Genomic DNA, 15643 nt, shown 5'->3' with positions numbered 1-15643 from the left:
TAAATGCACCTAGGCTGAAAAGAAAGTTAAAAAAAAGTGTATTCATTTGTAAGTGACACTTTGTATGTGGAAAATCCTAAGGAATCCACAAAAAATTACTATAATAAACAAATTCAGGAAAGGTCACAAGATATAAGATCAATATACAAAAATCAATTACATTTCTATATATTAGCAATAAACAATTGGGAAATGAAATTAAGAAATCATTTATATACATTCATAATAGCATAAAAAAGAATAACATGCCTGAGAATCAATTTAGTAAAAGAAGTGCCAGACTTGTACACTGAAAACTACGGAACTTGGCTGAGCCATCTTGAAGTTTTCCAGCAATCCACACACTTCCCAGAGGCTGGTACTCAACCAGGATGGGACTTTAGACCATAAAAAATGTCAAATAATTGTACAATTTCCCAAAAGTCCTGCTAGGGTTTTTGTTCCAAATATATTAGGCTTATACATTATTAATTTGGGTAGAATTGACACCTGTACAATATTAAATATTCCCATCCCTGAAAATGACTTGTGTCCCCATTTACTGAGGTCTTCTTTTATGCCCATGAAGGGAAATTTAAACATTTTCTCCACAAAGGCCAAGTGCGTTTTTGTTAGTGTAATTTCTGGACACTTCGTATTTTCGTTGATATGATAAATATCTTATTTTCCTATTTTCCTTTCTTCGTATTTTCTAAATGGTTATTGTGGTTATAAAGAAAAGTTACTCATTTTTATATTTCATTTTAAATATGGTCACCTGGCTGAACTCTCACAAGTTTGTTGGTTCTCTTGGGTTTTCTATGGAAATGGTCATACCCTTCTGCTCTTGACAGTAAACCCGCAGCGACTAAAGGAGCTGAAACCGGGGCCGGGACGGCCTCGGACACACCTGTTTCCTGCGGGCGGGACAGCGCCTCGCGCTCCGCCTCGTTCTCGGAGGGGCGCTCGGCCCCGCGGGTGGACCCACTTCTCCGCGGACGCGCCCCGGGAGGAGGGTCGCGCGCCGCCCCGCCCCCGCCCCGGCCAATCGCGGCGAGGAGTCGGGCCGGAGGGACCAATCCGCGCCTCCCTCCCCGGGCCGCAGCCCTGGGGCAGTGTGTGGATCCGCAGGAAACTTCTCCCGCAGGACGGCCCAGCGCTGCTGCCGCCGCGGCGCCCCGCACGGCCACCTCCCGGGGCCTCAGAGCCGCTGGCCCAGCCCCGCGCGTCGCCCCGTCGCCCCGTCGCGGCCTCGAGCTGCCCAGGCTCCTTCGCTCATGGCGGTGGCCGCGCTGTACACGCAGGTAGGCAGGGGGCGGAGGGCCGGGCGGGAAGCGGCAGGTGCCAGTGCTGACTGTACCTGTGCCCGGCCGCTCCTGTGCACCTGGCGCGCCCGCTGCCCGGAGGGGCCGCGGAGAGCCCGGAACGAGGGCGCGGGGAACCTCGCCCCCCGAGGACCCGGGTCCCTGTCGGTGGGAAAGGCGCCCCTGAAGCCTGGGTCCCCTCGGGACGGGAAGACCGAGTGTCACGGGGGCCTGAGCTTCCAGGGGTCGCGCGTCAGGCCCCGTCTCCGCGTCGCTCCGTCCCTCTTCCCGAGCCGCAGGTGGAATCTGTTGCCCGCGAGCTCGCAGAAATCTCAGACGTGGGAGAATAATCGCATCCATCATCTTCCCGGCCCTCGTGGGAGCCTCTTGAACCTCTGGGCTCCGAAGTGTAGGAGCGCGGCTTTGGGGCTGCTTTCTAGAGTTACTGGGTCTTCCGAAGGCCCGCGCGTGTGTTTAAGTTCATCTGAGGCCAGAGCTGCAGCGGCCTAGACGGGTGGCCCAGGCCTCACCCTACAAGTTGGGGGCTTCCCAGGAACCCAGGGCTCCTGACGACGTGCAGTCCCAGGCTTCTCACCTAGCACTGATGTGGTGCTTGCAGTTTGTAAACCACCTTCCATATACACCCCTGACCCCAGGAATCACTGGAGCATTCCTCGGAAACCTCATCTTCCCTGGGGGCCGAGGGCTCCACACTTTAGGTGGGAAGGACGGCATTCCCACGCGGTGTCCAGAACTTTCTGAGATGACCTTGGTTAATAATTGGGATAAAAAGTGTGAAAGTGTTGGTTCTTTTGGAAAAAAAAAATCCACTTCAGTCGCCATAAAGCCAGGTCCTCCTATACCCTCATCCCCAGGATTCATATTGATGAGACTACAGCCCATTCATTTCTCCTGACACATGCCCCATCTTTATATTTAAAGACACGTTTGCTATAGATGGAAACAATAGTTGTAAGTAAATATTTCAATAGCCTAAGCAATCTTTTTCTTCCACCTTGTTTAATTAGTAACAGACCTTTTCCCCGCTAATGCATGTGTTTCCATTAATGTGTTCTAAATGGACAGTGTTTGAATTGCCTCTGTTCTAGGCTAGTTTTACCAATGAGAATAGGAGCCATCAGCTATCCAACAGTGCTTCTTTGGTCTTCAATTTACTGGAGGTTAAAAAAAAAAAGTTCTTGAATAAAACCATTCTTGGAAGATACTTTGGAGGAAAGAGAAAACTGTTAACCCATTTTAAGTAACAATCCCTATCATCAAGTGCCTCATAAATATATGTAGGTTTACAGTTGTGAGTACACGTAACACGGAGTTTATTCTTAGACTAGAGGCCCGGTGCACGAATTCATGCACAGGTGGGGTCCGGCCGGCCTGCCCCAATGGGGGCCCCTCAGGCTGGGCTGGTGGGGAGGAGGGGCTGCGGGCAGTTGGCCAGCTGGCCCCGCCCCTGATCGGGGTGTTGGGGGCCGATTGGGGGCCTGGCCGGCTGGGGGCGGGGGCCTGATCGGGGCCCGGATCAGGCTTGTCAGCTGCCGCAGTGTGCGTCATAGCCACTGGTCGGTCCGGTCATTCTGGTCGTTCCACCATCTGGTTGCTGGGCTTTTATATAGATAGATTATTTATTAATTATTGTATTATTTATTTGTATTATAACTGTAAACCTATGTTTGTCCACCCATATATGAGATGCTAACTTGGACCAGGCACAGTGCAGGAAAATGGATATGGAAGAGTTTTCTAGAGATGAGCTTGAATGGATAGAGAATCTGAGAATCCCAGAGCCAGAGGAACCGTGACGGCTGCCCCTGCCCACTTTGTGTCCAAGTGGGCACACGTGTCCCTAAGCTGCCGCCTTCCTTCCAGGTGGGCAGTCAGCCCCCCACGGTGTCAGTTTCAGAGGTGGATGCTCCCCAGTTTGTGAAGCTGCCTGTTTAGGCTTTAGAGAGCTTACTTCGATAAAGATTTCTTTTTTAAAAAATATACTCAATTTTTCTTTTCCCATATTCCTCTCACTACCCTATTCCTCTCTCCCAAGGAAAAAAAACAAACTACAAAGTAGCCCTAGCTGGTTTGGCTCAATGGATAAAGTGTTGGCCGGAGGACTGAAGGGTCCTGGGTTCAATTCCGATCAAGGGCATCAGTGCTAGGTTGCGGGCTCGATCCCCAGTGGGGGGCATACAGGAGGCAGCCAATCAATGATTCTCTCTCATTGTTGATGTTTCCATCTCTCTCTCCCTCTCCCTTCCTCTCTGAAATTAATAAAAATATGTTTTAAAAAAACCTACAAAGTATATTGTGTACATTTTCAGAGAAGGAAAATGGTAATATATATTCTCATATATTCTTTACTCTTCTTTTCCATATCAGCACACACTTCATTTTTAAAATTTATTTACTGACTTTAGAGAGAGAGAGAGAGAGACAGGGAGGAAAGGAGGTAGAGAAGGAGGGAGGGGTTATTTATGCATTCAGTGGTTGATTCTTGCATGTGCCCTGACCAGGGATGGAACCCACAACCTTGGCATATTGGGGTGACACTCTAACCAACTGAGCTACCCGGCCAGGGCAGCATACACTTCATTATAGTTTACATTCAATAATATTTTGTATTACTTTCAGGTGTATAGCATAGTGGTTAGACATTCATATACTTTACAAAGGGTTTCCCCCAATATTTCCAGTACCCACCTGGCACCATACATAGTTATTACAATATTGTTGACTACATTTCCTATGCTGTACTTTACATCCCTACGACTATTCTCTAACTACCGACCTGTACTTCTCAGTCCCTTCACCTTTTCACCCAGTCGCCCAACCACCCTCCCCTCTGGCAACCATCAGTCTGTTGTCTGTATCCATGAGTCTGTTTCTGTTTTGTTTGTTCATTTACATCGTTCTTTAGATTCCACATATAAGTGAAATCAAGGATTTCTTTCTTAGACGAAATCTAAACCCTCTCCCTTGCTTCCCTACCACTCCCCCCCTCCCCCGTTCCCCCCACCCCACCCCTGATGCACCCTCCTGAGTCTAAAGATCTAGCCGATTGTCCTAGAATGTCAGCCCACAGGACTGGCCTAAATCAAATGTTAGTGACTGGAGACCCTTAGCCACATCTAACCCACACACCATCTTAGCCACACAATGTTTTAAAACAACCCGAAACTCATTTCTGCACCCCGGCAAATAGTGACCCTGCCGTGGGGTGGCGGGGGGGCTGTCCATTCAGGGCTCCCTGTGTGGCAGCCACACTGACCCCCATGGTCGCTTGGCTGCCCCAGTCACCCCCTTTTCACAGTTACCTGCCTGGCCTCTGTCTAATCTCCTCCTGCATACGTCTTGAAGACAGGCATACTCTCTCCCATAAAATATTTATTGGGCACTTTCTGTATATAAAACTTGATGCTTGGGGAAGGTTAGAAAGTGTTGTGTGTGTTTTTACGTGATAGTCCTGCCTCTCAAGGAGTTTTCTGATTAGTGAGAAATGAGAAATGACAAGTGACCCAGCCTGCTAAGGCGTAGAAGGCAGGGAGGAGCATGCTGGGCAACAGAGCGAGAAGGGGAGGGTCATGGCAGCCAGAGGTAGGCCAGGCCTTACACTCTGGTGAAGGTTTTAAGGGGGGAGGGGGGGACAGGATCAAGGGCGGTGTTTTAGGAGGTTGGGTGTGCCAGCAGGGCCTGTGGGACTCTGTGCCCATGGGAGAGAGGCCAGAGTCACATTGCTGATTTGTCAGGTCATCTTGACTGCCCGGGAAAGACTGAGGGCTGCAGTATTGGAAATGGAGGATGAGGCAGAGTCTGGAGAGCATGTGGAGATAGGTGAGAGGAGAGACTGGACTGGCGTGTGTGCAGGAGAGGGACGAGCAAGGATGACATGGAGGTTAGCGTCTGGATGATTGAGAGTGGGGGCGCACCATTGACACAACTAGGGACAGCAGGAGGTGGGGATGTTCCTTAGGAAAGTCGTGAGGCAAATCCCTGCCAGGGTTGAGGTGGTGGGGGCTTCCAGGTAGTTGCAGGTTTGTGCAGACTCCAGAGGATGGGCCAGGAGTCTTGTGCCCAGAGGCGGAGTTGAGGCCCAGGCAGTGAGGGCCTCGCCAAGGGAGAGAAGAGGGCCAAGACAGGGCCCTGGGAAATGCATCTGATCAGGGAGGGAGGGGAAGCGGAGGGGCCTGGGCTAGAGCCAGGGCCGGGAGGAGGAGACAGGAGAGCCGGCGTCCGGAACCAAGGAAGAGAGGTTCCGAGAAACAGGGACTCCTGGGAGGAAGTGGTGAGAGCCGCAGTTGCTTCGGGGAAAGTATACAACGGCCCATCTCTTTTCCAGTGCAGTTTGGCGACATGCCTTAGAAATGCCCAGAGCATTTGACCCAGCAGTTCCACGCTGGGAAAACCAGTCTGGTCATTCTCTTCTTGAGGCCTCTAGAGGCTCCGTCACTTTCAGACTCACTAACCGGCCATGAGGTCCCGCCGCTCTGCCTCACCTCCCAGCCCCCTGCCCACCAGCTCCTGCCTTGGCACATGCTGCACTGACTTCTTTTTTTTTTAATTTTTTTATTGATTAAGGTATTACATGTGTCCATATCTCCCCATTGCCCCCCACCCCACTCCCATACATGCCCTCACCCCCCAGTTCTTGCATCCATTGGTTATGCTTATATGCATGCATACAAGTCCTTCGGTTGATCTCTTACCTCCCTCCCCCTTCCCCAGCCTTCCCGCTGTAATTTGACAGTCTGTTCAATGCTTCTTTGCCTCTGTATCAATATTTTTGTTTATCAGGTTATAATGTTCTTTACTATCCATAAATGAGTGAAATCATGTGGTATTTCTCTTTCACTGACTGGCTTATTTAGCTTAGCATCATGCTCTCCAGTTCCATCCATGCTGCTGCAAATGGTAAGAATTCCTTCTTTTTTATAGCAGCGTAGAATTCCATTGTGTAGATGTACCATAATTTTCTAATTCACTCATCTGCTGATGGGCACCTAGGCTGTTTCCAAATCCTAGCTATTGTAAATTGTGCTGCTATGAACATAGGAGTGCATATATCCTTTCTGATTGGTGTTTCTAGTTTCTTGGGATATATTCCTAGAAGTGGAATCACTGGGTCAAATGGGAGTTCCATTTTCAGTTTTTTGAGGAAACTCCATACTGTTCTCCACAGTGGCTGCACCAGTCTGCATTCCCACCAGCAGTGCACGAGGGTTCCTTTTTCTCTGCATCCTCGCCAACGCTTGTCCTTTGTTGATTTGTTGATGATAGCCATTCTGACAGGTGTGAGATGGTACCTCATTGTTGTTTTGATTTGCATCTCTCGGATAATTAGTGACTTTGAGCATGTTTTCATATGTCTCTTGGCCTTCCTTATGTCCTCTTTCAAAAAGTATCTATTTAGGTCTGTTGCCCATTTTTTGATTGGGTTGTTTATCTTCCTTTTGTTAAGTTGTATGAGTTCTCTGTAAATGTTGGAGATTAAACCCTTATCGGAGATAACATTGGCAAATATGTTCTCCCATGCAGTGGGATTTCTTGTTGTTTTGGTGATGGTTTCTTTTGCTGGCTGCACCGACTTCTTGCTGCCTCTCAGTGCATTCCTCTGCCTGGGCACCTGGGCTCCCCCTGCTTGAAATGTTTGTCTGTCTCTCCTTTGCTCACCCCTGCCTGCACCTTCCAGATTCCATTTGAGCAGGGCCTCTTCTGAGAAATCTTTGCCCTCCAACGGGCACCTTTAATGTGACTGTTAACGGCTCATTAGCTCTCTGTCTCCCCTGTGGACCAAGAGTTTCTAGAGAACATGGAGCACTGGGCACTCAATATGTGTGTGATGTGTGCATGCATGAGTGAAGGAGTTTTTCTGCTCTCAGAAAAAGCTACGGGCATGAAAATGAAGATGTTGATGATGGTTACTTTTATCTCGGTCACTGAGTACTTTTTATGTGCCAGATACCGTCCTCAAAACTTTATGTGCCTTCTTTCACTTAATCTGAATAACCAATATCCCAGCCTTACAAATGACCCAGGTTAAGTTGCCTAAGGTTCCATAGATGTGATGGAGTCAGGATTAAAAGCCTAAATTCTTAACACCTCCCACTACCATCCCCTTGATTTTACAGCCTTATCATCTTCCTCCTCTTTAAGAGATCTGACCTTCCTCCCACTCAGAGGACTGGTGGGAAGTCCATCCACTTCATAGCTGCCTCCCTTTACGCCGCGTTATCACATCATTTCTTCTAATAACAAATGGAAACAAACCCAATGTCCAGCAAAAGGGGTAGAATTTGGTGGGTTATAGAAGACCCACAGGATAGAGTAGTTTGAAGCCATTTAAAGTGCTACCTAATGAAGAGTTCTTAGCAAAATGGGGGAAAATGCTCGTGTTACATAAAAAATGAGGGCACAAAAATTATATATGCTGTGTGATCATAAACATGTAATATATATGTTTATATATGGCCTTCTTCCTTTCAAACCAAGGAGGAAGTCCATGTGTCAGTAACTGAAGACTGGGCAGTCAGTTGTATTATAGCTGCCAAAAAGTCAGGGAGGGTGAGGGCCGAGGAAGCGTCATTAGGTTTGGCCACTAGGAGGTCCTTGACATTGCTTCTCTTTCAGTAGAACTGTGAGGGCGAAAGGGGACGCCTGAGCATGGTCACAGGCTGAAGAGAGGGAAGTGGAGGACTGGGGTCTGAAGCTATAAGACAGGCACCAGGCGTGGGGTAGCCTCAGAAAGGAGGTGGGGACCTGAGGCTGTGGCCACAGGAGTTGAAGACGTAGAGATACTTGGAAGGAAGCCCAGAGGCTTGACAGCTGCTGCGAATGCCATGTGGGCAGGGCTGAGAGGTTGGGGAGAGTGACAGTACCACCAGCCTTTTCTCTTACAGCATCATTCCAGACCCTCAGCATCAAGGCCCCCTTCCTCTGGGTGAGTTCAATACCTGATATCTATCTTATCTTAGTGGACTGTTTTCTAGAGCTGGTCTGCTGAGCCATGAGTGCCAGGGGACTGTGGGGTGCAACCTCCTGTGATTGCCCTCAGTGCAGGCCAGCCTTAAGTCCCCATTCCGTTTGTTTCAAGGAGAGCTGCTCCTGTAGGTGGTGGCTGAGGTTGAGTCTGGTTCTGCCCCTTGCTAACTGGGTGACACCGTACAAGTTACTTAACCTCCTAGGTTTCCACATTCATAAAATGGACTTAGGTTTTACCAGTCATTGTAAGGATTAAATCATCTGTGTAAAATCCTTAGCAAAATACCTGACACACAATGCTTAATAAATTTTTTTTAATATTGATGTTATTATAATACTGTTGATTTGGGGTACCTGTATACTGGATTTTACATTTATCCCTATTAAATTTTCCAACTTGTTGTTTAGTGTTCTGCAGATTGTTTAGCAGTCCTGACCTCCTTGGCTAATAACATTTCATCTGATATTTGATGCACACGTGTTGTTTTTCATCTGAGATGTTGGTGAAAGTGATGAGTGGAGATGAGGCACCAGAACTCTATGGCACCTCTAAAGACCTTCCTTAAAGTATTCGCACTCATTCATCAGAACTCAGGTTATGACTGGTTTTAGCCACAGATTCACAAATTCTATTATCCTTCAACTGTCTGTTTCTTTCACTTGTGCATGAGGAACTCACAGTGAAAGAAACTCACAGACGTCTTCATTGAAGTGTTGCTTAAATTCAGATGTGAAGTGTGTGTTTTTTTTTTTTTGTTTTTTCCCTGCAGCACTTTTATTTTGAAGTGTCCTGACTAGCAGTCTGGGGTCCGTGGCTAAACTCAGGTCAAAATTCAGTTTAATGACTTTCCTTTTGGCTCTTCTTTCTATATATCACCAACAACTCTGGAAAACTAGATTTATCTGTTGTATTGTATATGGGTGGTTCAAAAGAGTAAAAAAAAAAGGGGGGGGGGACATAAAGACTAAACTACCACCTAGTCTTTCATTGATGCAACTGAACTACTGCAAATTCAAGTTTTTGTTCAAAGATGTTCATTGAACATCTGGTGCTAGCTAGGGGCAAATCAGTGTATTGGGTTCCAGGGCAAAAAGACAAGGCTCTTTAAGTTCAAATGTCAGTGGGGGAGATGGAAGTGAGCCGGAAACCTGGGAAGGGTAGAGAGAGCTCTAAAGAGGAAGCATTCATCTCTGCCTGGGGTGAGGGTGCCAGGGAAAGTGCCGCAGAGAAGGGGATTTTGAGCTGATTCAACTGCAGTTGCTGAGTGATGGGGAGAGGAGGGTGGCTCGGGGGTGGAAGGACTCGAAGTGTTCAGGGTGCTCTATGAACTGCTGGTGGTTTGGGTGGGAAGCGGACAGAGGGCGGATTCACAAGAGGGCGACCCAAGGAGGAAAGTTGGTTAAGATCGGCATAATGATCACTTGAGCTTGGGATTTGTGTCTGAGGACATTTCGGGGTTGATGTCTAGAAGGCAATTGGAATTGTGGTCTAGACCGATGGGGAGAGCTGGGCTGGAGGACTCGGTGGTACCGTGTTGTGAGAAGAGACCAGGAAGGATTTTGGGAGACACGAGAGGAGGCCTAAGAAGGGCCCTTGGGAACGAGGGAAGAGGAGGGAGAGAGGGAGCACTGTGTTACCACTCTGGCCTGGCTGACCCAGAAGGTGTAGAGTCCCTTCCAGGCCAGAAGGCGGCTGGGGAGGAAACAGGTGACATTCCATGATCCCTGTGAGGTCTGCAGATGCCAGTAGACCCCCTCAAATGGGCGGGGGGCAACCAGAGAAGATGCTGCTCTCTCTCACGTGAGCATGTGGGGTATGCGGATTGGGCACGTTCCTGGGAACATATCACTTCCTAAGGGTCGGTCAGTGCCTTTGCCTCATTCCCGCGCCTCCCGTGGCTTGGGGACACCACGATCTCCCGGCCGGGGGGAGGATTCCCAGGAAAGGTGTGGGAGATGGGCCTGCCCCAGAGGGTGGCCTGAGTTGGGTGGCTCCTGCTCCAGGAAAAGGAACCACACTGGGGAGATCACATGAGAGCTAGTCACATTGTTTGCAGGAACTGCGTTTGTTTGTCTAAATGCTGTAAAGTTAGCTCTTCCGCTGCTTTGAAGTGTTGCCTTGTGGGTAAAGGAATGAGAGGAAGAAGGGAGGGACCGAATGGGTGTAACTTATGTGGAACTGGGTAAACTTTGGTGTGTTTACTTACCAGGCTGGGTTTCAGCCTAAATGACTGGCAGCGTTGTCGGTAGAGGCACCGGGCCCAGTAGGGGGTGGGGGACCCGGGAACTCAGGGGGCCAAGGAGGCCACTGTGTTCACACCAGAAGAGAAGCAGACACGTCCTAACAGTGCCTACCATGTAACACTACTTTGAGCTGAAATAAACCAATGAGGCAAATGTAACGCGAGTGCTGGGAGAATCTGTGCGCCCTCAGCCGGCGGTTGCACCTGGTCCCAGGAATGTGTCCGCACCGCAGACCCCCACATGCTCAGGAGAGATCAGAATTATTTTCAGGGCCAGACTCGAGTAGTTAACGAGTAGTTCAAGTAGGAGTGCTGGCCCTGGCTCCCCTGGAGGCCGCACCTTTGAGACTGTCTGTGTGGTATCTGGTGGGTTACTGACCTCTCTGGGCTCCAGTTTAGGGGTCAGGAAAACAAAGGGCTTAGATTGGCTGAGGGATTTGAGCATTACTTCTCAGACCCCAGGCTTCCGTGGAGGACTTGACAGACCTCAGCTGCAGCCCCCTCTGGGCTCCCGCCTGGACACCTCCATTTTCACCTCTTTCCCCGTTTCACTGAAGTCAGCTTTCTGCGGCTGTGTGAAGAACCCCTGGAGTAGACAACCTTCATGGGCCCTTTCAGCTCTAAAATCCTACCGTGGCCAGTTCGTGATAAACTGGGATATTCTGTTAATGATTTCAGCTTTATGAGGTTAGTAAGAAATACTTTCAGTAGCAGACCTGAGGTAGAAAATGGTAGCCCGTGGCAACAAGGATGCATAGAGTGTGGGCGTCTGTGTCTGAGAGGTGTGTGTCTGTGTGTGTTTATTAGGCTTCTGTCCACCTGTTTGCAGGGGGAGGGGTGTATCTGAGGATGTGTCATTGCCTGCCAAGTCATGCTTCCTCTCTCTCTCCCTCCCTCTCTCAGGTCTTACCCTCCCATGCTACATTTCAGCAAGCTTCTGCTCTTAACTAGCTGTCAATAATTAAAGCAACCCAAATAACTTAAGGAGTCATGATTGATATCCAACCAATTTTAAATATATATTTTTTATTAAGTGAAGCAATTTATGTTAACTAGCAGATTAATAGCTATGCTCCTCAGCCAAATTTGCCCAAGTCTAGCACTGAAACCCTGAACTGTGTTTTACACTTATTTTTTATTTCCTCCAACATCTTGTTATGAAAATTTTAAGCGTAAAGTTGAAAAAACTCTACAGTGAGCATCTGTCCCACCACCTAGATTTGAGCATGAACATTTCACTGTATTTGTTGTATCACATATCTATCCATCTTTCTATCCTTCTATCCAGCCCTCAACCCATCTTATATGGAAGCATTTTAGAGTAAATTGTATATGTCAATACCCGTCCTCCTAAATACTTTAGTATGCATATTGTTAAGAGTCCCTATTTGTTCTGTGTGTAAAATTTCCAGACAATGAAATGCACAAATCTTAAATCTATGTTCTCTGAAGTTTGAAAGTGCTTTGCACCTGTGTAACCCAAACCCCATCAAGACATAGAATGTAGCCATCACCCCAGAACATTTCTTCAGGCACCTTCCCAGTCACTCCCAGGCTCTATCTACCCCTAGAGGCAATACTGCTTGGATTTTCCCCACTGTATGTTAGTTTTACCAGTTCTAGGACTTCATGTAAAGGGACCTATATAGAATGTACTCGCTTGTGTAAAGCTAGTGCTTCAAAGACTCATTCAAGTTCTTGCTTGTATCAGTAGTTGACTTTTTATTGGTTAGTAGGATTCCATTGTGTGAGTATGCCACAGTTGTATGTCTTTCTCTTTTTAAAATGTATTCTCACATTAATGGACATTTAGCCTGTTTCCAGTTTGGGGCTATTATGAAAACTGTGGAGCTCATCTTAGCTCTGTTCCTGGGAAACTTGGAGGCCAGTGTTCTGTGGGCAGTGAGGGTCAGACACTGCCGGCCTCTCGGGCTTCATCCAGATCTGGGATCCTGGGCTACTGCGCCTTTAGATTCAACAGCTTTCTTTCCTAGGTGCTGCTTAATGTCTTCATGGGGGTGCTTTCCAGTTCTTGTCCCTGTTGGCCTACATTAGGGTATCCTGGAGGGGTGCCCTACTGATAGAAACTGCTGGTACTTGATCTGAGAGATGAAAATATGCACATATGCACAGGCCAGTGATTGGCTGGTTAGTAGGAAGACCATGGTGACTATGAGAAGATGCCTTTCCTTTTTGGTAACCCGGCACTGTGCATAATAGATGTTTAGCAAGTGTTTATTGAATGGATGAATGGATGAATGGATGAATGGATGGATGGATGGGCAGAGGAATGAATTTACAGACTGCTACAGGAGACTTAGATGTGGGGTCTGGGGGGAAGGGGATGATGTAGACAGCATGCCTGGAGGAGAGAGAAGAGCAAGTTATGGACCCTAGGATGGCAGCTGCAGTGTAAGCACTTGGCAGTCATCTTACGTTTATTTTTCTAAATATATATATATTGTTATTAGAAGGATTTCTTACCTTTTGAGACAGCATAGAGGGACCTAGAGAGTATTATGCTAAGGGAAATAAGCCAGTCAGAGGAAGACAAGTATCACATGATCTCACTCATATGTGGAATCTAATGAACAAAATAGATCCAGAAACAGAGAAGCAAAGAAGAGAATGTGGAAGGAAGGCGGGGAGGGTGGGTAGGTGAGAAGTGATCAACCAAAGAACTTATATGCTTGCATATATTCATGACACATGGACACAGACAATAGGGTGGTGAAGGCCTGTGGAGAGGGGCAGAGGCAGGCTAAAAGTGGTCAGTGGGGGAACAAGGGGGACATACGTAATACTTTCAACAATAAAGATTTTTGAAAAAATATATATATTGTTATTGATTTCAGAGTCAGGAAGAAAGAGGGAGAGGGAGAGGGAGAGGAAGGGGGAGAGGGAAAGGGAGAGAGAGAAACATCAATGATGAGAGAGAATCATTGACCGGCTGCCCCCTGCATGCCCCCTATTGGGGATTGAGCTTGCAACCCGGGCACATGACCTGACCCGGAATCAAACCATGACCTGCTGGTTCTTGGGTTGACACTCATCCACTCAACTACACAGACTGGGCACCTCGTCTTTATCTCGAACAACATTCAGGTATGACTGGTAAATTTTGGAGTGTGGGTCCACCCTCTTCCTAATATGTGAATTACTAGGCGTGTGTATTCATCGGCTTGGGTTGACATAAGACTATACTACAGCCTGGATGCTAAACAACAGACACTTACTTCTCACAGTCTGGAAGCTGGGAAGTCCTATAGCAGGGTGTTGGCAGGGTTGGTGTCTGGCGAGGACTTCTCCCCCTGGGAGGAGACAGCTGCCTTCTCACTGTTTCCTCACATGGCCTTTCGGCAGCGCATCAGGTGGAGAGAGATTGTATGTGTGCGAGCTCTCTGGGTCTCTTCTTATAAGGACGCTAATCCTAAAGATCAGGGCCTTATGACTTCATTTAACCTTAATTACCTCCGAAAGACCCTGTCTCCAGTCACATTGGAAAGTAGGCCTTTAACATGAATTTTGGAGGACGCAGTTCAGTACACAGCAGTGTGGTTCTGCCTGAAGCCTTGCACATCAGCACCGGGTGTACCGATGGCTCCTTGGGAACTGAGCTCGGCAGCTCCATCTGGACTTGCATTTCCCACAGTGGGAACCCTGGGCTGCTGGCCTGGGTGGCAAGATGGGGGTCATGCTGCTGTGACATTACCTCTACAGCACTTTGCAAAGTGCTTTCAAGTACAGTGTCTAATTTAACCTCCCAGCAAATCTGTGAGGTAGGCCTTGTTGTACCCATTTTATGGATGCGAAAAATGAGGCACGAGAAGTTAAGTGTCTGGCCCAGATCCCCATGGTCCATCAGCAGTGAACCCAATCTCTGCTCCAACGCTTGCAGGCAGCACTCAGGTCTTCCCTTTAGGGCACTCAGGGACTTCTTGTCACTCCCAGGGTTTCAGCTTTCCAGGTGGATGTAGGAGGCTTTGGGAATCCCGTTGTCTAGAAAACGAAGCAGCCAGGCCTGATGCGTGGCAGATACACTAAAGCTTACCTCCTAAGCAAAAATTAGGTGCAAGTGTTCCTATTGAAGGAACAGAAACAAACCTTCCGAGTCTAATCACCTGGGGATCTGTGTCTTATTGTCGAAGTGCTGGAATTAAGCCTGTCTCATTGTGCTGGTCAGTACAACAGGGTTTGGATTCCGGATCCTGAAGACGTTTGGAAATCTGCTGAAATAGCAAAGGACTACAGAGTCGGTGACAAAGTCCTGCGACTCCTGCTGGAGGATGGAACGGTAGGTCCTCGCTAGCTGTGGCTGCCATGAAATATGAAGGGGTAACCTGGGTATGTGTGAGTCGGTGCGGCCGGGGGTGGGGGGGGGGCACAGATGGTCTCTGTGGGAGCAGCCAGGGGAGGGCCCATGAGGGGCACCCAAAATGGCCAGGTGGTGCTGTGGATGCACTTGTGTGTGTACCACTCTCCCTTCTCTCCCCACCCCCCTACCCCCACCCCAGGCTGCCCAACTGAAGGCCAAAAGTGCCCTGCCTCAGCTGGGCCTCTCTTGCACCGAGGTGGGGCAGGCAGGGCACCGAGGTGGGGCAGGCAGGCCTGTGCCCTCTGCTGCATTTCCAGGGAGTCCGCACTGTTCGGAAAAGGCTGAAAGGCGATTAGCCATTTTGGTTTCCTAGGTCTTAGCTCAGAGACTGGGCAAAGAAAGACAAGAAACTTGGAGGGAAGTCATTTGAGCCCGAAGCATAAACTGGCAGAAAACAACATCAAGATGGGAAGAGAGCCCTAGCTGTTTGGCTCAGTGGATAGAGCATCGGCTCATGGCCCGAAGGGTCCCAGGTTCAATTTCTGTCAAGGGCATGTACCTCTGTTGCAGACTTGATCCCCGGCCCTGGGCAAGGCAAGTGCAGGAGGCAACCAATCCATAGGTCTCTCTCACTTCAATTTCTCTCTCCCCTTCCACCCTCCCCACTCTCTAAAAATTAATGGAAAAATATCCTCGGGTGATATCAGGGAAGAGGAAGAGAAACAGAGCAGGGAGACAGAAAATAAGACGGGAGTGGGAGGTGTGAGAGGAGAGCAGAGGGAGAGCGAGTCCGGCTGCAGGTGGATAAAAATATGAAG

The 15643-nt window shown here is 48.5% G+C and overlaps 1 protein-coding gene across 2 annotated transcripts in view; it reads left to right on the top strand.

The window, feature by feature from the left end:
* The first annotated feature begins 1090 nt into the window (after positions 1-1090).
* MYO5C (myosin VC) overlaps positions 1091-15643 on the top strand; it is a 96416-nt gene continuing 81863 nt past the window's right edge. For both annotated transcript variants that reach the window (XM_079769239.1, XM_079769240.1), the window contains exons 1-2: positions 1091-1283; positions 14694-14804. In XM_079769239.1, coding sequence (XP_079625365.1) covers positions 1257-1283; positions 14694-14804 — 138 coding nt within the window. In that variant the 5' untranslated portion in view covers positions 1091-1256. The remainder of the gene's footprint in view (positions 1284-14693; positions 14805-15643) is intronic.

The sequence above is a fragment of the Cnephaeus nilssonii genome (genome assembly GCF_951640355.1).
Source record: "Cnephaeus nilssonii genome assembly, chromosome: 4".
NCBI classification, from domain to species: Eukaryota; Metazoa; Chordata; class Mammalia; order Chiroptera; family Vespertilionidae; genus Cnephaeus; species Cnephaeus nilssonii.
This window is presented reverse-complemented; position numbering and strand designations above follow the sequence as displayed.